At 35.7% G+C, this 13,692-nt stretch overlaps 1 protein-coding gene across 6 annotated transcripts in view; it reads left to right on the top strand.

Annotated features, from left to right (window-relative positions):
- Nucleotides 1-13,692, top strand: part of AMBRA1 (autophagy and beclin 1 regulator 1) — a 161,066-nt gene that overhangs the window by 99,182 nt on the left and 48,192 nt on the right. For all 6 annotated transcript variants that reach the window (XM_026707746.2, XM_026707738.2, XM_026707721.2 and 3 more), the window contains 3 exons: nt 2,966-3,076; nt 11,870-12,058; nt 12,434-12,588. In XM_026707746.2, coding sequence (XP_026563531.1) covers nt 2,966-3,076; nt 11,870-12,058; nt 12,434-12,588 — 455 coding nt within the window. The remainder of the gene's footprint in view (nt 1-2,965; nt 3,077-11,869; nt 12,059-12,433; nt 12,589-13,692) is intronic.

Genomic DNA, 13,692 nt, shown 5'->3' with positions numbered 1-13,692 from the left:
CTTCTTGGTATTAATTAGAGGCTGCAACAATAAATTGTCATTAATCAGTATTATTAATCAGAGACTGCTGCGGACTTTGGAAGCCATCTACTTTAAACAGCCTGTCTCTGTCTTCTTTCTCTGCCTTTCGGTTTCATTCTCTTGCAAAGAGAAACAAATGTTTTTATATCTAGCAAAGAGAGGATCTCATTTAATTTGTTTCAGTATCCATGTGCACAACAGCGAGCTAATTCTATTTCATTGGAATTAGAATTTTGAGTCTCTGCCCCTGCAGTCTAACAGGCAGGTTGCACAACACCATCTTTTATTCATGTGAACCAGCTACATAAACCACAGTTTGAAACAGGTTTCTAAACGCTGTTTAAGATGAACAACAATTGCATGACTTGCATATGCCACAGTGGCGCAGTGGTTAGAGTGCAGTATTGCAGGCTACTTCTGCTGCCTGCATTTTAGCAGTTCAGATCTCCCCAGGCTCAAGGTTGACTCAGTTTTCCATTCTTCCAAGGTGGGTAAAATTGTTGGGGGCAATATGCTGACTCTGTAAACCATTTAGAGAGGGCTGTAAAGCACTATGAGGCGGTATATAAATCTTATTGCTATTGCATATACTGTTAATTTCAGTCAATTGAAAATAGAAATAAACATTTCTACTTTCCTATTCATCGGGTGCACTGGAAGAAACAGTGAAGCACATAAGCCCATGATGTTTTTAGATTATCCTAGATTGTAGTTCAAATCTACACACACAGCGATTCATAGGCTGCCCATCTCATATTTGCATATTGTAACTCTTACAGTTTCTATTGTTGCATAATTCATCAACAGTAAATTGTCATTGAAAATTGGAGGGCAAGTTAACAAAAGAAGTAATTTTCTTTTGTCTGCTTCATTTTTCTATTGTGACAGACTTGTGGCAGAGAACAAAAATGGATCTGATAGACTAACAGAATCCTGAACGGAAAGTCAAAGTGTGGAAGGTTTGATTACACAAGAACCAGAGCTCCCTGCATCATGATCACTTCACTCTTGTAGCACATTCTAATATATGCCAATGTGAAAGTAACATAATTCATACAAATGTTTAATTATGTTTAGAGAGGTTTTTTTTGAATGATTAATATTTAGAGGCATTTAAATTATAGGAAAACATCCTGTAACTTCCAGTGGTGGCAAAATATCGCCCTATTTTTGGTTGAAAGATTGTTTTCACCCCTTCACTCTTCTGTCATATATTGATAGGGGTGGTGGTGGTTGGAGGAGGGTAGAAGGGGTGAGCTGTAAAAAGAAATTATCTTCATTTCTGCCATCACCCACTGTTCTATTATCCAGTGATAGACAGATGCAGGAAAGTTGCCAATCAAACCCACGTTTACAGCATTTCAATTGCCCTTCAGCATGTTGAAATCTAAAAAAACCTTTGAAGAGAGGTTGTGATGTCTCTCCTGCAGCTGTGGCAAGCACCAGGCTATTGAATAGCTGCCTTTCATCACCTTTCAGTCTTCCAGGCAATAGAAGCTACAGAGGTCTTTCAAACAGTTTTGTCAAACGATTTCTAGGACTGGTTCCTGAAAGAGTTGGATTTGCATGTCTAACCCTTTACTGATGTAGCCATTGCTTCGTAAGCTGCCACCTATATCAGTTTACTTTCTTGTCATTTGTCTTACACGTAGGGAATAAAAATGATACCTAATACAAGGTGCTATGCTGGTCTTCAATTTCTCAAGCTATTTAAAATGAGATAAAATGTTAACTTCTAACCCATCTGCACTAAATGTGCTTTACCATAACATACTTCTGATTTGATGGAGCATAGGAAATCTTGACTTATATGAGTAATGTACCATGGTGTGACATTTTATTAAATGCAACCAGATGGAGCTTCATGACTACAATTACAGGTAGTCCTCGACTTACAGCCATTCATTTAGTGACTGTTTGACAGCAGGACTGAAAAAAGTGACTCCTGACCATTTTTCACACTTACATGCATTTGCAGTATCTCATGATCATGTGAAAAAAGCCCGTTATTCCTACCTTTTCCTTTCCCAGTTAGCAGTTTATAAAATGACAGATCTTATTCCATGATTGCTAAGCTTACACAAGAACCTTTGATGAACACTTTTGTCAAATGTTTGCCAAAAATCCAAATATATACTATACTATCAACAGGGTCAGCTCCATACACATGCCTATTTGTGCTAAAAAGAATGTAGCAGCTTGGTTAGACAGGATTACTTCATCATCTTGATGTTGATTTTTATTCAACTTTTGCTCTATGTGCTCAGGTACTTTTTAAAACATTGGTTAAGGCACTAGGGCTATAATGTCTCAGTTCCTCCTTGTGGCTTTCATATATGTAGTAAATAGTTTTGCAGTGATGCAGCCTGCTTTCTTTGCAAAAATTGCAAATGTGGATGGCGGAGATGTGAGTTTTGTTGCTTTGAGTTGATGATGGTTGTAGATTGATTGATTCTTTTTCAACATCTAAATTCCTTCTCTTTCACCAATAGGGTTATTTTGAATAGGGTTAATATGTGCTATCTAAAAATGTGTACATTTTTTATTCATATTCCTGTGCCATAGTTCCTTGAATATCACTGATGATTCATTGTTTTAACATTTGTGTTGCTCCTTGTTACTATTTTTACTCTGATTAATATCCTAAATTGACATATTTACTTAAAGGTATTGTTTATCAAAACAATGGTGTATGATATTTTAAAATATAAAAACTTTAGTATATTAAAATCATTTTGAATAAAGAACTTCTATTCATCTAAAACAGTTTGATATTGTTTCATATGCCTTATTTTTTCTTCCAATTTCATGAGTTTTTGGGTACAAACCAATAAAATTAGTCATTGGGCATTGACTTCTGAGTTTTGACATTGTTAGTGTGTTTTGGGTGTAATTTCTTTGAATTTGAAATTTTCATTGACTGTTTTGTTCTTTTTGTTCCTAGGGGCTGTAATTGGAGATGGACAATCTGCTGTGGCAAGCAATATTGCAAACACCACATACCGGCTCCAGTGGTGGGATTTCACTAAATTCGACTTACCAGAAATAAGCAATGGTAAGTGGGAGACAGAACTACTAACCTCTGAAGAACCTCTGTAATTAAAAATAAGTAGAGATGTTCACAGAAGGAGAAGCTTATTGTTCCTCAAAAGATAACAAATATGTTGAAACTGATTTTTATTTATATTTGTGTGTGTAACAGAGACAGAGACCAGGTCCACACATAAAAGTTCAATTAAACAGATTTATTGCTAAAAGCCTATAGGAATTTTCTCAACTAACAGTTGGCACCTCCATGGCAGTCAAGTGGGTGTTGAACTTAATTTTCTTGTGGCTATGTAGAGATTCTAGTTTAATCCCCTTTTTTGCTTCATCTCCAGGTTCTGCCATCCCTTCTACAATTATTGGTATTAAAATATCCACAAACCTCATAAATTAGGAATTCTTTGTCATATGTAGCACAAACTGAATTCGGAATTGTTTGTCATATCTATCCATGACAACAACCTATTCATCCAAAATATTTGGGCAATATATTAATCTCTGTATGTCACCTAACTCTGATACAGAACTAAGAGGAAGAATATGGAGGTTAATGCAAATTAAAAGATCTAAGATCAGATTGTTGTTGTTTTTTTAATTGAGTTGCACGCTAGAAATGATACTCTAAATGCACTAAAGTTCAAATGAAGTGATAGTGAAAATAACAATATTCTCCTTATCCAATTTCTTATTATCACTTGCAGTTATAATGAGTAAATGAACTGTTTGGAGATATATATATATATATATATATATATATATATATATATATATATATATATGGATCTTTGGTTGTTCGGGTTTCTCCCGCGTAAGATTCGAGAAAACCCGAACAACCAAAGATCCACATACAAATACCATGAGAACCTCAGAAAACAAATATATATATATATATATATATATATATATTCTTAAGTTTTCGTGGGTATTTATATATATGGTATTCAGCTTTGTTCGGGTATTTTCCCACGTCATTATAGTTGGGCTTTTAAAGGTGTAGCAATGTTTCGGCAGAATCTCATCTGCCATTATCATGATAGCCATCCGTTTACTCTGAGCCAAGCCGCACTAAAAGCCTCCAATACAGGAAACACAATGTTGCCAGCCAATCAAGACAAAAAAAGCCACAAAACAGACAGAAGATATTAGAAACACCAATCAAGCAGAACACAGCAAACTCCAAGACCCATAAACACAGACCAAGACTCCCAACCAATCAGGATGAAGAAAAAAAACATTTTGGCACAGCAGATGGCTAGCACCAAATTTAAAACAGAAACGGCTGTGAAAGTCTGACTCACAAGACGAACACAATACAAAAGACTAATGATGGTAGATGAGATTCTGCCGAAATGTTGCTACAACTTTAAAAGCACAACTATAATGACGTGGGAAAATACCCGAACAAAGCTGAATACCATACATATAAATACCCGCGAAAACTTAAGAAAACATATATATATATTTATATATATAGTTATAGTTATATAGTTAGTTATATAGTTTTTAGATAGATAGATAGATAGATAGATAGATAGATAGATAGATAGATAGATAGATAGATAGATAGATAGATAGATAGATGATAGATAGGTAGGTAGGTAGGTAGGTAGGTATGGCATTCAGCTTTGTTCGGTATTTTCCCACGTCATTGTAGTTGTGCTTTTAAAGTTGTAGCAACAATTTGACAGAATCTCATCTGCCATCATCAGGCTTCTGTATACTGTTCATCTATACAGAAGCCTGATGATGGCAGATGAGATTCTGCCGAAACGTTGCTACAACTTTAAAAGCACAACTACGATGTGGGAAAATACCCAAACAAAGCTGAATGCCATACATGTAAGTACCCGCAAAAACTTAAGAAAACACACACACACACACACACACACACACACACACACAAACACACAAACACGTATAAAGAGAGAAAGAGAGAGAGAGATAGTGAGTGTTATTGTCAGGGCTCCAACAAATCCCCCTCATTCAAAGCAAAAGTCTCTAGTCGCATCTCAGAAAACATAAATTGGTTTATTAGAACTTGCCATGTTGGTGCGTTGCTGCGTGCAGCCGGTACTAAATCACACCATACATTTCCTCCTTGACCCTGGTCTTTCCCCCCACCCCCTGGATGTGACTTCTCCAATAGGACACACCAGTTTCCAAAAGTCCTCTATCATGCTCTCCAATAATCTTCTTATGCTCCGACAACTTTGGGCTGCTGAGTTGATATCTAGGCATTTCAAGAATGCTTTGTTTTCCTCCACTCCCTTTCTCTGGTAGCTAAAAAGACCAAAGGAGTATCTTTTTAATTGACATTTATATTATTGAACCCAGGGTATATGTGGGCTACCTAGTTCGATTTAGCAGAGAGAAACTATCCATTTATCCTTACAGGAAAGCTTAATAAAATTGTATTCCATTGGTAACTGTACAAGATTTAACTGCACAAATTTAACCTAACTGTTGCTTTGTTGCCAATTTAGAGAGTGGGACCATCACTAAAAAATACTCTACTGGATTGAGAGATGTTCCTTGCAATGCCTTAAACTGAAATAATAGTTATTTTTCATTTAGAATCAACATAGCAGTATAATATTTGAGAAAATCTGCTGCTTCTGGGAAGAAGATAACAAAGTCAGCTTCAGTTTGAACTTGCATAGAACATCTTTCTGCTCTTTTATACTGATTTGATAATAGAAAGCTTGACAGTCAGAATTTAAACAGTTTTCACTTTGGAAAGCCAGATTTGTTTCTCTCATAATAACAGGAAAAAAAAATCTCAGTTAAAAAGTTAGTAAAGCCAGGTAACCTGGAATTACGTTAAAAAGCTATTGACCAAGCATTATTTAATTCAAAAGTAAGAAACATTTAGATCTTCCAACTTTTTAATATGTGACAGCAAACACTGACAGGAAAATTATTGAAAGTGATTAATTATTGAAATTATTGATTATTCTGTATCAAATGTTGCTGACCTTCATAGGAAAAAAAGAATATATTTTTTGCTGTGCCTGGAAAATAAGTGAAATGTGTGATACAAGGCATTTTATCTAGCTTATAATGAAACCTATAATAATGAAGCTACTATAATACTCCTAATGTAAAAAGTATAAATAAAATAATGTTTAAGGATCTTTCTTTAAAATGGTATGACTTTTAGCTTTAAATACCCTGTTTCCCCGAAAATATGACCTACCCTGAAAGTAAGTCCTAGCTTGATTTTTCTATGTGCCCCCAGTATAAGCCCTACTCCTTAAATAAGCCGTAATTAAGATCCCGCCCATTCTAGAGCGGACAGGTAAAATTAAGCTAGGGTGGCGATGGGAGGGTGGAGTTGCTCTACTACTTACCTTTGGACAGTTGTAGCCAGGCCCGACACCTGCCTTGCCGGCCCATTTCTTCGGCAGATGGCAAGGCTTTCCTGAAGACCTCTATAGCTGATCCGGAGCTCTGTTATCTGCTACAAGGAAGGTCTTGCCGGCCGCAGAAGAAGTTCCTAAAGACCTCTGACAGCAAAAAGGCTGGGGCACAAGTGAGGTTAGTTAGTGGATGACATCCACTGAAAATATGGTGCCTTTTTGGTGGCAAAAAAATATAAGACGGTCTTATTTTGGGGGAAACATGGTATTGAATCAAACTGTCTACAACATATTCTACATGTTCCTGAAAGTTGTCAATGTTATTCCCAGACAGGACAATTCATACATACATGCATCCATCCATCCGTACATATCATGACTGAGAATTGACTTTAAAATGTGACTTGTTTGCAAGTATTCAGTAATGTCCTAGTCATTTAAGTGTTAATGAGAACTAAATCATGCATACTATGTGTATAATTTGATTTATTAAATCAAGTTGGGGAGCTTAACATGTTGCTTCCCAAATGTATATACGTTATTTGATCATCTTAATTGTTTAAACATAATTACAAAATTCTATTTAAAAAATAACCATTTGATATTTATGGATAATCTTATTTTTTATTACTAGAGCACACTTTTGTAAAAGAAACCATAATTAATATTGGAGTCAAGTAATAAACTAGGAGATGGGTAATACAAAACCTTCATCTTTCCCCTTTAACATATCCTCAGAGATTACAGATCCTGTAAATTTCTGAAAACTTAAATTCATTCATGGAGGAAATGCCATAGATTTTCTGCTTTCTTTGACAGCCTATACATGGTTAGTTTTAGGAGTCAAGTACAGTAGAGCAATAGCACTTAGATTTACCCTGTTTCTCCAACAATACAGCCTCCCCCAATAGGAAGTCCCAGCATGTTTTATAGGCATGAAATGAAATTAAGCCCCTCCCCCCAAATTAAGGCCTATATTAAAACATGTGAAATGGGGAGGAAATGGCGGGGGGGCTTGCTGTTAGGAAGTACTTTTGTTGCACACCCGGATATGGTGCTGCCTGCGTTGACCCCGATACGAAGTGCCCCACCAATGCCGAGGTCAACATCCAAGCTGTCGCTGCCCGCCTGCCCGAAGATGCAACGGGGGGGAATTAAGTCACCCCCCAAAAGACGACCTAGCCATTTTTTCGGGGCTCAAAAAAAAAAAAAAGACCCGGCCTTATTATATGAGAAACACGGTATATATCGCTTCAACATGCTTTACAGCACTCTCTAAGCTGTTTACAAAATCAGCATATTGCCCTCAACAATCTGTCTCCTCATTTAACCAACCTCGGAAGGATGGAAGGCTGAGTCAACCTTGAGCCGCTCAGGATCAAAGGAATCAAACTCCTGGCAATGTGAGCAGAGTTAGCCTGCAATACTGCATTCTAACCACTGCGACACCTCCTCCTTCATTTATAAATTAATTAACTAGGCTTTCTTTTAAACAACAGCAACAAAAAAGACTGCTTTCTAAACCCCTGAAATGCTTAGAATTCCTTAAATATTTGGATTTCCAGAATGCTTTCACAGTATCGAGTATGGCAGTAGAATAAAAACTAGAAGGCAGTAAGATTGGCTTTTTTAGTGGGCTTCATAAAGTGATATCAACTGATATTCGTTCCAATGGTTAAATTAAATATTTTTGGAATTGAATATTTCTGAACTGAATTTTTATAGACTTTTTTGACATATCTATTTGGTCATTTTGGGATGTAGAAAAATGAACTAACTGAATCTTCTGTTTGATCCAATGATATGTTGCATAATCAACAGTCAATTTAGGCTAGGGGGAAGAGAAAAGGTGGGGGAAGCAAGCAAGCATTGGACTTGAAAGTCAGAAGTCTTGCTCCCTAGATTTCTGTGCTTTTAAGAAGTTTTTTACTAGTCCCATTAAAGTGGATTGTTCCAAAGGACTATCCAGTCCAGTGTTTCCATATCAGCTAGTTAGATTCTGAAGAAACCACCATGGGCATTTCTTTCTCTTTAATTTAAATCAGAATAAATGTAAACAGATCCTCCAAGCTGTTCGGCCTTAGCTTTAATCTTGTTCAGTCTGTTGTCCTGAGAAACAAATCCTGGAATATATATGCATAATATCTAAAAGCTAGTAGCAAACACATGTAACAGACAGAACTACTTGAAAATGAATTGAGCAAGAAAATCTATGCAGATGGTTAGCAATATAGAAACCGTAGCACAAAGCTTTGGAAAGACCATTGATATGGTAAAGTGATAACTGTTCAAGACAAGTGTAGGCGTATTAAAGTTTTGGTGGGGTTGCACATGATTCCATCTGAAAAGTTTCTTACTGGCTTAATTTGGAACAGATACTTTCTGCTTACTTGCATAAGATAAAAGATATTAGTTCTAGAAAGGTTTTCAGGTAATTTGAAAAAAAATATGCATAGTGGGAAGATCATTAATAGTTCTAGAATCTGGATTTAAATGTAACTGCATTTAAATTGCATTTAAGCAAATATGCATAAATTTAATGTGGCTTTGATCTAAAGTGTTATAATATTTGCTGTCTGCATTGTCTGCTTATCCAGATTATAGATCTGATAAGGATCATAGTACATGTGGCTTTAAATACATTATATTGGATGTTTGAGGTAAAAATGTATCAATAGTAGTCTGCAGCCATCATTTGACAGCTAGTCAGACATCTTGTCGCCATATTATCATAGGTCAAATTTTAATAATAATAGTGATTTTGTAAATGCTCCTTTTGCATGCTGCTCAACAGGGAATGAGGTGCATAACTATAAACCACCAATTAAAAAAGTGAGTTGTTAAGAATAATTAGTGTTGTTGCTATTGTTAATTTCTGTGTTAGTTAAGGAATGCAAGGTACTAAGTGTATTTTTATTGACAGTTCTGGACTTCAGTATTATGCATAAGTGTTTGATAAAGAGAATTAAAGCTGAAGTGCTGAATTACAGCACTTTCCCTGTTGTTGAAAACTCTTTATTCTCAGAAATGCTCCTGTTAGTGGATATTATACAAGTAGTCCCCATTTAACATCCACTTGTTCAGTGACCATTTGAAGTTATGATAGTGCTGAACAAGGGATACTTACAATGGGTCCACATAGTTGTGGCCATTGCAGTGTCTTTGGAGTCATGTGATCATGATGTGGTGCTTGGCGACTGGCCCACGATTACAACATTGCAGCATCCCGGGATCATGTGATCGCTATTGCAACCTTTACTGCCAGTTTCCAATAAGCAAAGTTAATGGATAGAAGGTCACAAAACACATGATTCTGGGATCCTGTGACTGTGTGGGATGGCCCTATGATTGCAACTGGGATTGACAAACCTGCTGTCGTAGGATGGCGTGGTTATATAATATCATGCTTATGACCAGCTTACTTAGCAGTGAAGTTCCCGATCCCAATTACTATTGGTAAGGTAGAACTGCTGGTAAATAATTCACAATTTTAATTTATCTAGCTAAAACAAGCACTTTAAGACGGCTGATCACTGTAAACTTGAAACTGAAGTCTATAATATAGTGTTATGTAAGTAACAACAAAGATAGTGAATGTTAGGAAAAATTAAATCAGCAGAACAGAGTGCTTGAAGATAGATTGTGAGTACAATGTGAAATCAGCTTCATTGAGACAAAGTCATCTACTGATACAGGATTGGTAGGTGTAGTGAGCGCATAGTAGGGAAACTGAACTGATACAGATAGTTGTCCACTTACAAACACAAGGAGTCAAGAATTTCTATCATAAGTTGTGGTTGAAAGTTGAGGCACCACATGCCTGGACCCAATTTTACAGCTGCTTTTACAATAGTCGTGAAGTGAGTCACTGGGTTCGAATCACAACTGCCAAGGGGAGTTCTGCAGTCATAATTTTGAGGACAGGTCCTAAGTAGCTTTTTAAAAGTCTGTCATAAGTTTGAATGGTCATTAAATGACCACTTATAAGTCAAGATCTGAATAGGATTTCTTTAGGAAGTGGAAATTAAAGGGCAAAATAGAGTAGATTGCTGACAAAGAGGACATCACCAGTAGATATGACTACTGATCTATGATGTAAAAAGTGTAGCTAAGGAAAAGATAGGGGAAAAAAGAAAAGCAGAAGTAAGATATAGAAAAGGCAGTAGTGAAAACCAAACAGCCATAGAAAAAGGTTCCTCTATATAATTAGCATGAAAGAAGTAAGAAAAAGAAAACTTCAGGAAACAAAGAATTCTGACTAGGAATTCAAGGAGCCAAATAAAGCAAGACTGTTAGAAGGAAAAACAGGGTGCTAAGAAAACAGTGGGTAGGTACACAGATGTAAACTCCTGTTTTGAGGTCATTGACTTAGCACAATATTTAAACCCACCAACTATAATTCACCTTTATTTATAAATTGGACTAGTATGGTTTACTCAATAACCATGGTTAAATATCAACATAACATATGAATTCATCAATGAATGGTGGAGCCATGTTATGAAAACTCAAGGTCCCGTAAGTTGGATGGAGAGCTACTTGTAGACAGCACTTAAAAGAGGGATATCTGGATTGTTAACGGGAAATTGAATGTTTAAGATTGCTTTCAAAGCAACTAGGCTTTGTTCCAAATAACAAAAGGATAAATATGAATGCCGGGATTTTCTTACAGAAATGATGTGTATTTAGAAAGCATGTATGGAGATTGAAATTTCTCCAACTCTTCTCACTATGATGGGAGAAAAACTACTTTAATACTATATGACAGGGGTCCCCAACCCCCGCTCTGCGGACTGGCACTGGTCTGTGGCATTCCAGGAACCGGGCTACACAGATGAAGCCTCATCCATGAGATGCAGGCAGCATTCAAAAACATGCCCCCTCCAGTCCACAAAAAAATCTTTCTCCATGAAACCGGTCCCTGGTGCCCAAAAGGTTGGGGCCACTGCTATATGAGATCCATGTTCATTAATATGTTCTGTTACTAGCTATGATTTATTATGTTAAAGTCCCAAGACTTCAAAATGAGAGTTTGTTAACTTCTATAGCATTTGTTGCCGATATCTTCAGATGCTCATAGTCTAGAATTTACAGTCAACTGGTGGATATTCCCATTCATTAGTACCGAACATTGTTGTAACAGTGAAAAGGTTATCTTAATTCTAAGCTACTCCTTCTTTTCTTGGAAATTTAAAGAATTAACAGTACAAATATTGAAGCTAAAATAATATATTAATTAAAAAAATAACTGGGAATATATAAATAAATTCAATTGCCATCTTAAAGGGAAACGGTTTTATTCAGCTGAATTCTATGTTACTGGCTCACACATTTATATAGATAACAAATAATCTTTTAGATTAGAAAAATATATAAATGATTCAAGATTTTGCTGCTGTTCTGAATTAAATTCTAAACTCTTCTCTTTTTTTCCCCCTGTGCAGTATCTGTGAATGTGCTTGTTCAAAACTGCAAGATATACAATGATGCCAGCTGTGATATTTCTGCAGATGGGCAGCTTTTAGCAGCTTTCATTCCTAGCAGTCAGCGGGGATTTCCTGATGAGGGGATACTCGCAGTCTATTCCCTTGCACCGCACAACTTGGGTGAAATGCTGTACACAAAGCGATTTGGTAAGAGATTATGTGTCAAAGATTTGGGGAAGCTATCAAGACCTTTAACAGTATCTTAGAAAGTACATTTTTGCCCTGACATCAAACTGATAAATGTAATATTTGCAAGGGAAAAGTAATCCCAGCTGTAGATTGATTTGGTAGCAACAGAGTGGTGAAATAGGAATATATATTGTGTAATTCCTATGATGCATTTGCTGAACTAAATTTGATCTTGAACTTTGGCTACTGCTATTAGTTGACAAAGAGGATACAAGCAAAGTATTTTTTTTAAAGATTAATAGCAGTCTACATAGGGGAAATGGAAAAGAAAGGAAAGAGAATCAGAGGCAAGGGTTCATTAATGATGTTTATTATGCTTTGCTTTATGCCTAGGTCCCAATGCCATTTCTGTGAGCTTGTCCCCAATGGGCAGGTATGTCATGGTAGGATTGGCATCTCGTCGCATCTTGTTGCACCCATCTACAGAACATATGGTGGCTCAGGTTTTCAGGCTTCAGCAACCACATGGAGGAGAAACTTCAATGAGGGTAAGTGTTATTACCTGTTTAACTACCTGAGTATATTTATTTAGAAACAGATGAATAAATAGACAAGTAGCAGGAATTACTATGGGAACATTATTATGGATAGAAATAGTATAAGAATGAAATATTACCACCAGATGAATGTTTAATGGAGTATGTTGTTTAATAGAAATATGTCTCTTTATATTAGTGAGGCAGTAGGGTCTATGTTAGATAGGGGTAAATAAAGAGCAGACATCCAGTCCAAACAGGATTAATTGGTTTAATTTAAAAATAACATTTGTCAGTTATTCATTTAACATTGGTTGATATTAATGTTAGATGTTAATGTTTGGAAATGAAGTGCTTCTTCAGAAAACAGTGTTCCTCTGGTAAACTTAAATCACAAAGTATTATTAGCCTTCAAACCCTACATTTATTAAAAAGTTTTTATCAGAGAACATGAACCCTTTAGATCATATTTTTGTATAATTGATCCTTCCTCTATCTATACACTTAAAGATAAAGGAAGCTGTAAATATTAAGTTAAAGTTCTTGCTCAAGCAGGCAATTTATTTAATTGGAAATCACCTCAAATCTTATTAAATACTGTTCTGAATGAAGTTTCTTATTTTATTTGCGCACATACTTTTTTGGACCTTGAGAATTTTATCAAATAGCTTCAGAAAGAATAATGGTGTACTAAATCAGAATGAAAATTGTTAGCAAAATAAATGATAATTTATGTGTTATTATTCCTCAGTACTAAATAATTATCAATATTTTTAAAAATGAACTTGTTTAAGAATGGTTGATTTCTTTTGGAATTGTGAAAAGCCTACAAGGGAGTTCATAGCGGCGAGTTAGGATATACTACTTTTATTGTCTTGATGACAACATTACTTGTTGCGTACTACCTCAAACACTACTTTGAAGTATGCAGGGCTGTAGCAACTTTTCAAAATTATTGTTTTAATTTTGTTATTTATTTATTGTGATATATTTTATAGTGTTACTTTGTTTTGTTTTATAAGTTCTTGGGTATTTTTGTAATAACAGCACTAAAACAAAGCCTTACAGCTTTATTTTTTGTCAGTTGACAATGATAAAACACTGAAATTCAACAGA

This window comes from Pseudonaja textilis, chromosome 1 (genome assembly GCF_049901715.1).
Source record: "Pseudonaja textilis isolate UNSWEBS1 chromosome 1, rPseTex1.2, whole genome shotgun sequence".
Classification (NCBI taxonomy): Eukaryota; Metazoa; Chordata; class Lepidosauria; order Squamata; family Elapidae; genus Pseudonaja; species Pseudonaja textilis.
Note: the sequence above shows the minus strand (reverse complement) of the source record. Positions and strands in the feature narration are given on the sequence as shown.